General features: G+C 35.7%; 1 protein-coding gene across 1 annotated transcript in view; it reads right to left on the bottom strand.

The window, feature by feature from the left end:
- ZBTB41 (zinc finger and BTB domain containing 41) overlaps positions 1–8,984 on the bottom strand; it is a 43,051-nt gene extending 34,067 nt beyond the window's left edge. Inside the window, exon 1 of the mRNA XM_021682499.2 lies at positions 7,750–8,984. Coding sequence (XP_021538174.1) covers positions 7,750–8,872 — 1,123 coding nt within the window. The 5' untranslated portion in view covers positions 8,873–8,984. The remainder of the gene's footprint in view (positions 1–7,749) is intronic.
- Positions 8,985–13,194: the final 4,210 nt, after the last annotated feature.

The raw sequence follows: 13,194 nt of genomic DNA, 5'->3' as shown, positions 1-13,194 counted from the left end.
CTTCGGCTCAGGTCATGATCCCAGTTGGGCTCCCTGCTCGGCAGGGAGCCTGCTTCTCCCTCTCCAGCCTGCTTCTCCCTCTCTGGCCTACCCCCTACTTGTGTTCCCTCTCTCGCTATCTCTCTCTATCAAATAAATAAATAAAATCTTTGAATAAAATAAAATATATATATTTTTCAATTTAAAATTGACTTTGATCAAAAGTTCTACTCATCACTTAAGATTACTGTTTTTATACTTCACTTTTACTATGTATATGCATAAATAGAAAGAAATTTTCAGATTTGACAGTCCTTTTAAAAATACCTTAAAAAGGCAAAATAATATACTTATGTTTCTCATAATACGTAACAGTTTTATCTATCTTCCCACAGAAAGTAATCTGGAAATGGTACCACATATCTAGATTACTCAACAAAACCTATACTTCACTACAGCATATTCATGTAAGATCTCTCCAACTTATAAGACATTAGAAAACAAGTAAATCACCTGTACTTGATGCATGCTTAACGCTAAACTGCTAAAGTCAACACATACAGGAAGTATCAAAGAAAGCAGGAAAAGGAAAAGATGAACTGGTATAATGCATAGACATCCAGAGTCATACTAATATGAGATTTGTATTATAATCTGAATACATATCTAAATTCTGTACAAATGTTACAGGTTTCTCCAGCAGGGAAAACAAAAACAAACAAACAAAAAAAATCAAGAAATTTTAACATGGACTTTCCAGGGGAAAAGGTTACGATAAAAAATGAAATAAAAGGATGTATTTTGGCTTAATTTTAATTTTTTTCCTATTTAGACTAAAATTTTTTCACATCATTATTTAGAATAGAAATTTCTAAAGTCCAGAGACAGAACAGCATCACAGGTAAGGGCACAGACCCTGGGTCCATGTACCCAGATATAAATGCTGGCTCTTAAAATAACAGGCTATGGGACCTTGGACAAATAACCTTTCTATGCCTAAAATCTTTCTCAAGTGAAAATACGAAATGAAAATATTTACTACATAGGATTGTCATAGGAATAAATGAATCAATACACATTAAAGCACTTCTAACAGTGTCTGACACATTGTAAACTATCAGTTAATGTTTGCTATTATTACTCTGGAATGAAAGTTGTGAATGTGCACATCTAGAGTAGTAGAAATTTCAACGAAGGACACTTCTGAGCAAAAAGCAATAAAAATAAGAAAAAATATATTGGTAAGAACAGCAGTTTTCAATTAAAAGCTTAGCTTTGCTCTGCAAAATAAGTGTATACATTTTTATTCAGGCCAAAGCTAATGTAAAAGTGTAGCAGCATTTCAGTCATATACTTAGAAAAAATTCTATATATGTCATGGAAATTAGAAAAAAAAAAAGTTCCAGACCACTAAAGAAAAAAGATAATCACAATTATTTCTCTACTTAGTAAAATAATTTACTTAGTAAAATAAATGAGTTCACCAATCTATTACATATATCTATGTATGATTAAATTTATTAAATTTAATAAACACACAGTATATTACCCAAAATTAATTCCACTGCACTTACATAAAGAACACCTAGGAAAGGGAACCAAAGTATTTTCCTCAAGGGAGGGGGAAGGCTGACAATTACAGGCAAAGAAAAATAGAAGTATGATGAAAATCTATTAGGTATTTATGTATAGACCACATAGATGATGTCGATGCATTATTTACATACATGTAGTCAAAAAACTCAATGTTTGGTTACCTGTTAAATTAGCTATGTGATCTTAATTAAGCTAATAATTTAACCTCTCTGAGTTTATTAATACTGCATGGGGTTGTGAGAAGTACACGAGTTAATATATACACAACGCTTAAGACATTCTAGCACATAGTAAGCACTAATAAATATTAGTCATTTACTACTACTATTACATGGTTACTAGTCATGGTGCAGACATGTAGGTATACTTCAAATATAAATATGGATATAGCTGATTTATGAATATACATTACAATAGATCAAAGTGGGGTTTCAGCTGAGAACACTGTAAGAACTTCACTTTTTCCTCTTGCCATTGTTAAAATGGCCTTATTTCTGTCCTCTCTCTGCCACTGCTGGGGCATACTCTCCATTTACACATGCATACACATACCCTACCATCACCACTTCCTCTGCTGTGTTCAAGGGATGAGATTTAACACCGGCATTTATTGAGGGAAAGGTGTTCTTGTGTGTCCCCAAGTGAAATCTGAAACATCACAAATAAGTAGGTTCTATAGAACAAGAGCTGAGCTATGTTATGGTTTAAATCAGTGTTTTACAAACTAAAGGTCATTAGTGTTCATGAAATAAATTCCTTAGGTTGTGACCTGGGCGGGGGGAGGGGGGGGTGGAGAACAGAGTAGAAAATACGAGTAAATTCACATTAGTTTTGTGCAATTTTTTGCTTCAATTTATGTATGAGCACATGTGTAAATACGTATATTATATAATAAAATATGCATCTCTGACCCTGAACTATCCAAAACACTGATTTCTTTTTGCAGGGTATAACCAGACCATTACTGTTATAATATCTTTGAGAAAATATTTTCTGAGTTGATCTTATCCTTTTTCTGTTATTATAATAAGGCATGCATGTATTAGATTTTTTAACCTTTATTACACATCAATTAGATATAAAGTACAGAATCCAAACATTATTAATATGTACTAAAATCCCACAATTTTAATTTCGAAAAGATTGAGGTCATTGCATGGAATTAAAAAGTTTTCCTTGATTGTGAAAGTTTCCACATTTCATTTTTATTAAACTTGCTTTTCAAATTATGTAAGTGACACACACTTGTGGTAAAAAAAAAGTGTAAACAAATCAAGAGTATATAGTGTGATGTTTAAGTGATTAACTTTTAAGTATTTTTCTTAGAATAGGCCCACTCTTAACTGCACATTAACTGTGTATTTAGTTAAAAGAAAACCAACCATCTAATGCTTAAATCTCATTTTTATACCCAAGTGAACAAAAACAGCAACTTAATAAAGTCTTAAAGTGTAAGAAAATTTTTTCACCAAATTTTGTATTTCTAATGAAAATGGCTTTGATGAAAAGATGTTAATCATTAATAGCATTTTCCTTTTAATTAAAGAAATTTTTTCTTGCTTGCAAATACAAATTAAGTTACATGTAGTTGAATAGTAGAACCATCAAAATGACAGTTAAATTAAAAATCAAAAGCACTTTTAACTATTAAACTTCCACTCTCCTACAGACAGGAAGACTTAAGATTTAACCAAGAAAAAAAATTTTAGCCAGAAGAGCCAAAATTAAAAAAAAATTAATTTAAATAAATTAAGCAGAGTCCAAAGAGACCAGTGAAAATACATAAATTTGAACGATTCACTATGACATTAAGAATCTCTAAGGTGAAAAAACTTTTTTGTTATTAATTCAATTTTATGCACACAGGCATTGCAAGGCCAGTCACCTCTATGGATTTGATTTTCTGAATAAAAGAGACACAACTTCTGTGGAAACACTGAACCCATAAGAGTCAGGTAGATCTCCAGGGAATTTTTTCCCCAGTGGGGAAAAATTTTAATCTCTAAAGAAATTCCATGTTTAAAAAAACTGATAGCAGTGTGGGAGGTATACAACATAAATACAGTCAATATCTACATCTGTTTCTTCTTTTCTTATGGGGTGAGGGGAGATTCAACAATAAATCAAAATGTGCATTTCAAATAAGTTTTCAATAAAAAATCATATTCCTTCAGAGAATAATATACTACGTCCAACCATTCTTGATTACCAAAAGAAAACGCGTAATATTAACAAATTTCATCCACAGAATTTTTCTGAAATGAATCCCAATATGAACTGTGTCCCAAACTAAAGAAATTTTCACATGAAAAAACTTGACCTTGTGCTTAAAAATTTATTATTCCCCCATATGGGTTATGCAAAATTACCAGTCAGATTTTGTGAGCAGTTTTCACAAAGAGAAACATTGCCAAATTAGCTCATTATTTATTTGATATTGCTAAATCTTCTATTATTCCTTGAATTTATTCATATGGCATACTCTAAAAAATACTTAACTAAAATACTTAACCTTAAAGAATTGTGTCATTGTTATAACTCTTCTCTATTAAGAACAAAGTGGAATCTCTGTCAGGTTGGTCTAAAGAGTCACATTTTTTAAAAGAGCTGTAAAGCATTTTCTACCTCTAGAAGAGATAATAAATTTAATCCAAGGGAAGATTTTAGTTCCCAGTAGGAACAATAAAAAAGATAAATTATCCAAATTTTCTCTCACCCCATCTGTCATCTTTTCCCTATTTTTGCCTTTTCACCCACTAGGTTTTTTCACCCACTTTAACCTTAAGGGGGAAAGGTCAAAGGACTCTCTTTGCATGAGAATACACTAAGGGAAGACAGCTGGTAGCCTAAGGAAAAATGTAACCGGATCAGGAGTCCCACTCCAAGCAACTATTAAATACATCAGAAAGGGTAAAAGATCCAAAGTAATGGAATCAAATTAGTCGACTACATATCATGGAGCTAATGGTTCCAGCAGGTCTCACAGCTTATTCATTAATTCTCATAACCCACTCCAAGACACCAAAGTTAGAAGCTTATAAAGAAGCCCAACTGGCTTCTTACAAGTTCAAAGTTAAGTCAGACACCAACCTTTCAATTTAGTTCACTCAAATAGGAGCTTACTGAGCACTTGCTTTTTGAAATGACCTAGGGTATCAACAGGGGACAGTAATCAAAAGACACAAAATTTTCAGGCTTAAACTCTAATGAGAAATAAATAACCAAAAATCTAGGTAGACATTTTTACATCATATGATAGGAATATGGATGCTATAAGGCTTACTGGAAAATGGTCTTTAAACTGTTTTGTTGTTTTTTTTTAAGAATAAAAAGGACTTCTGATGGAGATGAGAAAGGAGGACATTTAAGAAACAGAGGTCTTCTCCTTCCACACATTTACATTCTATCCATCAACCAGTCCACTTAGCCTATCTATATTCAGTGCAACTCTGATCTACCCTCGTCCTACAGCCCATTCTCAACGCTACTCATCTAACTAGTCCAAGCCTACAATATCCTTCTGGTCCTTGCCAATTTCATTCTCTGTGCTGAAGCCAGCATGACCTTCCTAAAACTTCAATAGGCTGTCATTTCCTTTGTCAAAGTTTTTTCAAGTTTCTATCACTCACTGGATAAAATCTAAACTTTCTATACAGCACAAAAACCATGCAAAATTTGACCTCTGCTTACTTGTCTATCTTCATCTATCATTTTCATTATACCTCCTTGCCCATCTTGAAATCACCCACCCCTCAGCAATTTCCAGATGTCTTTGTACATGTTGGTCCTTTTGCCATGTAAATTCTTCCCTATTCTTTAGTTCTCAGCTCTAATGCTATCTGCTCTATGAAATCTACTGATTCCTTTAGTCCTTTGTACTTTTTCTGGTAGGATTATCTACACTACAATATGATTGTGTTTTTGCATGTACTCATTAAATTTTAACATTCTTGAGAACACAGAAGATATAACTTCATTACCTGTTTATTGGTATTAGAGATACTCAGTAACTATATTAGATTAACAATATGAGCAGCTAGTATTCCTTGAACACCTAAATTTCACACAGCATTTTGAGTGATTCACAAGACTATCCCATTTAATTCTCATAATAACCTCCATGAGAAGGTACTATTAGCATACATTAGCATCATCCCACTCTACCTATGAGGAAACAAAAACACAGACAGGTTAAGTAACCTGCCCAAGACCTGGATTCAGAAATGCAGGTGGTCTGACATCACTATAGCTCATGCTTTTTTAACCAATATGATATATTCTCCATCTTCCTCTCTCTCAGTACTGGGGAAAAGCAAGCAGCCCCATGGGAGACTTAAACAAAAGAGAAGGGTAGATAAAAGAGAGGTATAAAGTCCAATGCATTCAGAAAGGCTGCAGGTAAGTCTACAATGTGACCTATTGATTCTCACAATTATTTGGGCTGCCCTCGGTTAAAAAAGCTGCAAAACACCTTCCTCTTAGTATATCAGGAACTTAATCTTGAGCAGTGTTTTCCTAAATTGTGTGCAAGGAAATGTAGTGGGTTTTTTGGACATTAAAAAAAGTACCACAAAAATGTCTTACGATAAAATTATTTGAGGAAATACCAGACTAAATGAAATTACCAAGTTTCTTTACTAATTTGACAGTTATTACAGACTATGAATTACAGTATATAGTTTTTCCAATCTTACTTGAACATAGAACTCTTCTCTCTTAAAGTATCTCACAGCCCTAGTGTTCAATAGGACAGTTCAGAAATCTCAGTGTTGGGGGGCTACAATGCCATTTGTGACCTGACCCCTGCTCATTCATCTCAAGTCAAATTAGGTCAAATTAAGGCAGAATAAAGAGGCATGTACTAAAAATATAAAGTTGAAGAAGCAGAATCTACTGAAAAGATAACGTGCTCTCAGGTATCTGAATCCAAAAATATTCTCTTCTCACAGTACTTGTTTATAGCTCTACGAGAGACAGAGCATTTATCCAGCCTGAGTGTAGCAAGTTCCTTGTATTCCTATGCTCTTCCGAGTTACTCATGAAAAGTTATTTTATTCATGTTTGTACAGACTCTCAAACACAGTAAAAACACTGATAAGGAATTATTAAATTGGACTGTCAAAATATTCTGATTTGGATTCAAAGGCATAATAAAAAGCAAAAAGAGGTTACCACTTATGCTATAGTATGTACTGTCCCATATTTTGAGAACAAATGATTACCAATACCTTATAAAATCAATTTCCACCTAAACCAATAACATTAGTAACTCAACACTGCAAAATACATGGGGATATATTAAACTGCATAAATAATATTACAAGGTCAAACTGCACTTAAATGTTCCTTTTAACATTATATGTGGTGGAACATATTTCACAATTTCATAACTTTGATTTATATAGAAATAGTTTAATTGCTGCAATTTAAAAGTTCACATTAGAACAAGTTCATGTAAAACACCTCCCAAAATTATTTTACTAGCAATATTAGACCTCCTGAAATTATATGTTCACTGACATTTTTAACTTAAGGTTATAGACCACATTTCCTGCATATACTTTTTTCTAATAAAGGAAAAGCTGATTTATTAGTTATTATAATAACCAAAGACTACTACTAATCAAGACGTTTCCTGGAGACTCTACCTACAGAATTATATCCAGTTCAGTTTTATTCTTAACTACAAGCCTAAACTGAAACATTCCAATTCTAAACAGTACTAGATATAGAGAAGTGACTGTATTTCTAACTCAGATATAGCCATGTTCAAGGGGAAATAGTATACAAATTATTAAACTGAATTAATATAATGTAATTTTCTATGACTCAAAAATAGCACTTATCTATGAAATTAAATCAACATATAAATCAAAGCACTACATTCATAATTATTAAGTCAGGAGTTTTTTCATACCAAATACGTGAACTAATGATCTGTCACCTTTTAATGGGACATGAGGTAGGGAAAATAAAAGCTAATAAAAACAGTTAAATTCCTGAATCAAACAAATTTAAAACAACAGGATAAAATATGTATTGACTATCAAATACCCACCCTAGTTAAGTATTCCTTTCAAAAGTTACCTTCAAAGTTTGGTTTTTCATTATAACCTTTAAAATACCAGGAAAAATTAAGTTATTAGAGACAGAAAACAATCTTTCTTTTCTTACCTATGCGGTCAAATGTTTTATCACATTTAGGACATTGCAATATTTTTTTGTTACTGTTCTGAATGACTACAGGAGTTAACCCCTCATGAATATTTCCTACAGAATCACCAGCCTCAGGTTCCTCTTCTGCATCATTATGATCTTTTTCACTTTGTTCTTCAATGTCAGAGTATTCATCTGACATTTCCTCCTCTAGTTCATCTTCTTCAGCATTATATTCACTTCCAGGGTCCTCAGAATCATTTCTGTCTGACTTTTCCTTATCAAAATTTTCTTGATTCAAATTGTCTGACCCATCACCACTTTCTTGTTCATCATCACTGGTGTCATCAAACTTAACAGGACACTTCCGATTCCTTTTCGATCTTCTTGTGGAAAAACTTCTCTCCAGCATTTTTAACCCATGTTTTTTCCCTAATAAAAGGGACCTATGAGTTTTAGCCAAATGATTCTCTAAAGACTTTTTATAACAAAAATGTCTACTACAGAATTTACACTGATGATTATTTGATAGTCTTCCAGCTAATTCACTTAGTGTTTCTTCTGGTGATGACTTTTCAGCCAGCTCAGACTGAAAAGTGGCAACATTTTCATTATTTAGCAACTTAACTGCATCTATAATGTCCAGAAATTTTGCTGCCTCTAAAACAAGAGGTATTTCATATTTGTACACAAAAAATTCTGATGTGTAAAGAAATTCAAGCAAATGCTGAAAAACTGAGTGTGTTACGTGATCCAGGGTGACAACATCAGTGCTTGGATTTTTGCTCAAACACGCGTGAAAATAACTACTGCCAACAGCAACAACAACTTTATGTGCACTAAATTCTTTGCCTTCTACTATGATAAGTAAGTCACAGAAAGATGGTTGCTTCTGCCTATCATCATTTAAATACTTCAGCAAATTCTTGTTATACTGCAAAGAACTCAAAAGTTTTCTCTGATCTGGAGAAGGAGGAAGTTCCTGGTAACAGTGAAGAGCTTCAGGAATTGGTCTTTCTGTGGAATGAGTATAGGTTACTTCGTCACACTCCACTGCAACATTGCCTTCTGAAGAATCTTTATGATAGCCTAGATGGATCTTCTCGTCAAGATTTGAAGTATCCTTTCTCCTTTTCTTCATTGCAGTACAACAATTTCAGAACAAGAAACTTCATAAGTGTCTTAAAGGATTTATTTAAAAAAACAAAAAACTAGATTGTCTTGGTTAACAGCTTCTGGAGGGGCGTGCCCGAGGGTTTCATGGTCTGCAAAAGAGTAAGAACCACGTAAAAAAACTCCAAGGCAAAGCAAATCTTAAATTAATTATTCACGGCATTCGTCTACTAATCCTTTCTAAATCAAAACTAAATTATGATAAAGTCACACCTCCTACTCGTGGCTAAGATTTTAGCGTGGAGAACAAGGAAGGCCGGGTTAAAAGACAGCCAACAAAAGAATAATTTTAAAGGACGCCGGAGCACACCTTTCAGGCCTGACTGACGAACGGGGTGGGAAAAAGAGGGGCCGAAAAGGGAGGGATCCCTCCAAGATCACTGAGGGTGCAGGTTAAGGCGCGGACATTCATGGTTTAGGGGCGCTGGGCTGGTGACAATAAGGCCGTCGCGGCCGCGAAATCCATGTCTCTCCATTAACATGCCTTTTTCCAGGGCGGGCAAGGCACACCTCCTCATGGACAGTGAGTGTCCCACGGCCAAAATCACCCCGCAGGAGATGGCCCCAGGAGGGGCGCAGAGCAGAAGGAGTAGGGTCAACCACAGGGACGACTAAAGGAAGCAGAAGAGCCTTCCCAGGCCCTGCCCAGGCGGAGACAGCGCTCGCCGACGCGAACCCGCTCCCCTTCCCACCCCAGTTTCCCTGGGCAAACGCCCCACAGATCCATTACCGGGAACCCAGGGCTCCCCCGCTGGCTCCCAGCCGCTGAGCTCCACTGTCGGCGCGCTCGCTCCAGCGCCTACCCACTTCCGGGTTCAGCCCCCCACCTCACCCTCCCTCTCTCTGCTCCTTCCCCTCCCAGAGCCTCGCCGCCTCCACAGCCACGGAACACGTCAACCGCACGCAGCCTCCGAGCCTCCCGGAGAGACCAGCGCGCGGCCCTGCGCCGACCACTGCGCATGTGCGCGCACCCGTCTTTGCGCATGCTCTGTAAATTCTCCTTGCTCCCTAGAGGACCCTAGCTACGCCCCAAATCCGTTACTCCGGGTTTTCGCGGTGGTTTGGTGGCTTACTGTGATTGAACCAGACGAAGCTTTGCAGGAAGCCTCGCTGGGGAATGGCGGGGGGTGGGGTGGGGAGACTGATGAGGAGTTTAGTACAAACTGGCAGAGGCACGACAGCACGAACGGATTTCATCCTCGCCGATATATTTAATAATTTGTGGTCAACCACGCAGCAACGGACAGAAGCCAGTCTTAGCAAACACAATGCATCTAAAGAACAGATGTTGATGTCCTTTCGGTTTTGTTCTGCGTTAAATGGCTAATGCGTTTGCTCCTAAAATTATTTTTTAACTTCTTAATGTACACAGAAAACATTGGGAAATGTACATGTAAGTATACAGCTGTTAGGACAGGAAAGGCAGCCAAAACAAAAAGAAAAATCCCCAAGAACAACTTTTGAAGCCGGTACCTAAGATTTTGCATTTCTAACAGAGTCCCAAGGGATGTTGGTCTGAGGACCACATTTTTAGTAGCAAGGTCCTAGATCAGGTGATTTTACAGAAGCAAGGAAAATAAGAGACTGAGGCCAAATAGAATGGGGTAACCAGACTGGTGACCCCCACGCCTTCTCCCACTCCACCCATCACCCTTCCCCCCCACCCCCCACAAGGTATAGCGGGGAACCTAGAAGGGCCACCTCTCTCAGTGAAAGAACTTGGGGGGTGGAAAGTTTCTCCTACGAAAAGACGGAAACTTGACGAAACTTGAGGAAACTTGACTGACTCAAATTTTCTTTGATTTGAAAATGGTTAAAACTTTTAATGAAAATTCCTAGCAAAAGCACTCACACGAATTCCAGACAAGGATTCCTATCACCTGGGTGACTCATTCCCACAAAAACCAGCTGTCTAAAATGAGAGTAAATAAAAAACAAGAGAGTAAAAGAACTTTAAAAACAGTGTCTACAGGCTTCAGATACTGGATTTTTCAAAAACAGAAAATAAAGTAAGTATATTTAAAATATTTTTAAAAATAAAAGAAGGAATGGAAAGCAAAGTGAATAAGAAATTACTAAAAATAACCAGTTTAAGAAAATAATTTAGATATGAAAACTATCATTATATTAGTACTTAGAACATAGATGGAAATGTATAATTATGAATTCTTTTTTTTTTAAAGATTTTATTTATTTATTTGACAGAGAGAGAGATAGCGAGAGCAGGGAACACAAGCAGGGGGAGTGGGAGAGGGAGAAGCAGGCTTCCCGCCGAGCAGGGAGCCCGATGTAGGACTCGATCCCAGGACCCTGGGATCATGACCTGAGCCGAAGGCAGACACTTAACGACTGAGCCACTCAGGCGCCCTAATTACGGATTCTTATATTAAAAGAGAAGAAAGGTTAAAACAAAGTAGGAAATGAATATATCCAAAGAAATGGAAAAACAAAACTTTACTGAAATGTAAGAAACAGAGCAAAAATCTGAATATTAGAATACTTGAAAAGTTGAGACATTTCTGGCAAGATTTGGTTATTAAGAAAAGAGAAAATACAAATATAAACCCAAGAGTTTATTTTCTTAACACTTTTGTAAGTCCTGTGGAATGTACATACTGTCACTGTTAACAAAGTGACATTCAGATGAGTTTTTTAGAATTGACCTTAACAATTCCAAAAACATTCCATTATTATTATTATTTTTAAGATTTTATTTATTTGACACAGAGCAACAGCGAGAGAGGGAACACAAGCAGGGGGAGTGGGAGAGGGAGAGGGAGAAGCAGACTTCCTGCTGAGCAGGGAGCCTGATGCGGGGCTCCATCCCAGGACCCTGAGATCATGACCTGAGCTGAAGGCAGTCGCTTAACAACTGAGCCACCCAGGCACCCCTAAAACATTCCATTATTAATAATGTCTAAAAATGCAAAAGAGTTTAGCTGTTCCGACAGAATTTGCTAGTCCTTAACCTGTTATTCCCTGCATGCTTAACTGAATGAGCTGTAAATCTATTTGATGGATCGCCAAATCTTAGGAATGTAAAGAGAATACAACTGAATGCAATAGTGATTAAAATGATGGATGTAATGCTCTAACAAAATATCAACCTGTACTTTAAAAATTGTCAGAACTGAAATGAGAAAGACAAATCTAGATTCATATAATAACTTATAGTAACTGATTAGATCAGAAGATAAAAATTACTAAGAAGGATACCATTTTTTTAAAAATTTTTAACAAAATTGACCTAAATGATCCACATGAAATAGTGCATCTAACAGTTAAAGTATATATATGGAGCACTTACATAAATTGATCAGGTAAAAAAAAAAATGATTAGGTATTAAGCCATAAAGGAATTATCAACATATTTCAAAGAAATGTAATGAGATTATGAATGAATAGCAACAATAATGATGATAATTTAAAATTTTCCATATAATGGAAACTAATTTAACTTACAAATAACCTATGATTCAAAGGAGGAATCACAATGGAAATTACCAAATAATTTGAACTGAATGATAATGAAAATGCAACATATAAAGTTTATATCTTTAAATTAACATTACCAAAAAAAGCTGAAAATTAATGAGCATCTAAGTTCTCAAGAAGTTAGAAGTTAGAAAAGTAAATTAAACATAAGAAAAAGAAAATCAAGAAAAAGGATAAGATAGGAATTAATGAAATAGAAAGGAAACATACTTAACATATCAGCAAAGCCAAATGTTGGTTCTTTCAGGGAAAAAAAAAATTGATAAGCCTGTAGCATAAATGACGATACACACACACACACACACACATATATACACACACACATATATACATACACCCCCACACACACCTATATCAGAAAGGAGGAGGACAGGGGCCCCTGGGTGGCTCAGTCTGTTGGGAGTTGGACTCTTGATTTTGGCTCAGGTCATGACCTCAGGGTCCTGGGATCAAGCCCTGCATCAGCCTCCTCCCTCAGCTAGGAGTCTGTTTGTCTCCCTCTCCCTCTCCCTCTGCCCCTCCCCCAGAAAAAGAAAGGATAAGGACATTACACATCCTACAGTTATTAAAAGTTAATAAGAATGCTTTTCCAATAAATTCAATAATATAAAATGGACAAATCATTCAGAAACCAAAATTTATTTGGTTTATTAAACTCTTATTATTTTAAGAGACTTATATAATTGATAAGTTACCAGAAAGAATAGTCAACAACAAAAGAAGGAACAAATAACATGAGGTACAAAAAAAGGTATTGTTACAGATTCTAGTCACATTAAAAACATAACAAGAAGG

Source organism: Neomonachus schauinslandi, chromosome 6, assembly GCF_002201575.2.
Source record: "Neomonachus schauinslandi chromosome 6, ASM220157v2, whole genome shotgun sequence".
In the NCBI taxonomy this organism is placed as follows: domain Eukaryota; kingdom Metazoa; phylum Chordata; class Mammalia; order Carnivora; family Phocidae; genus Neomonachus; species Neomonachus schauinslandi.
Note: the sequence above shows the minus strand (reverse complement) of the source record. Positions and strands in the feature narration are given on the sequence as shown.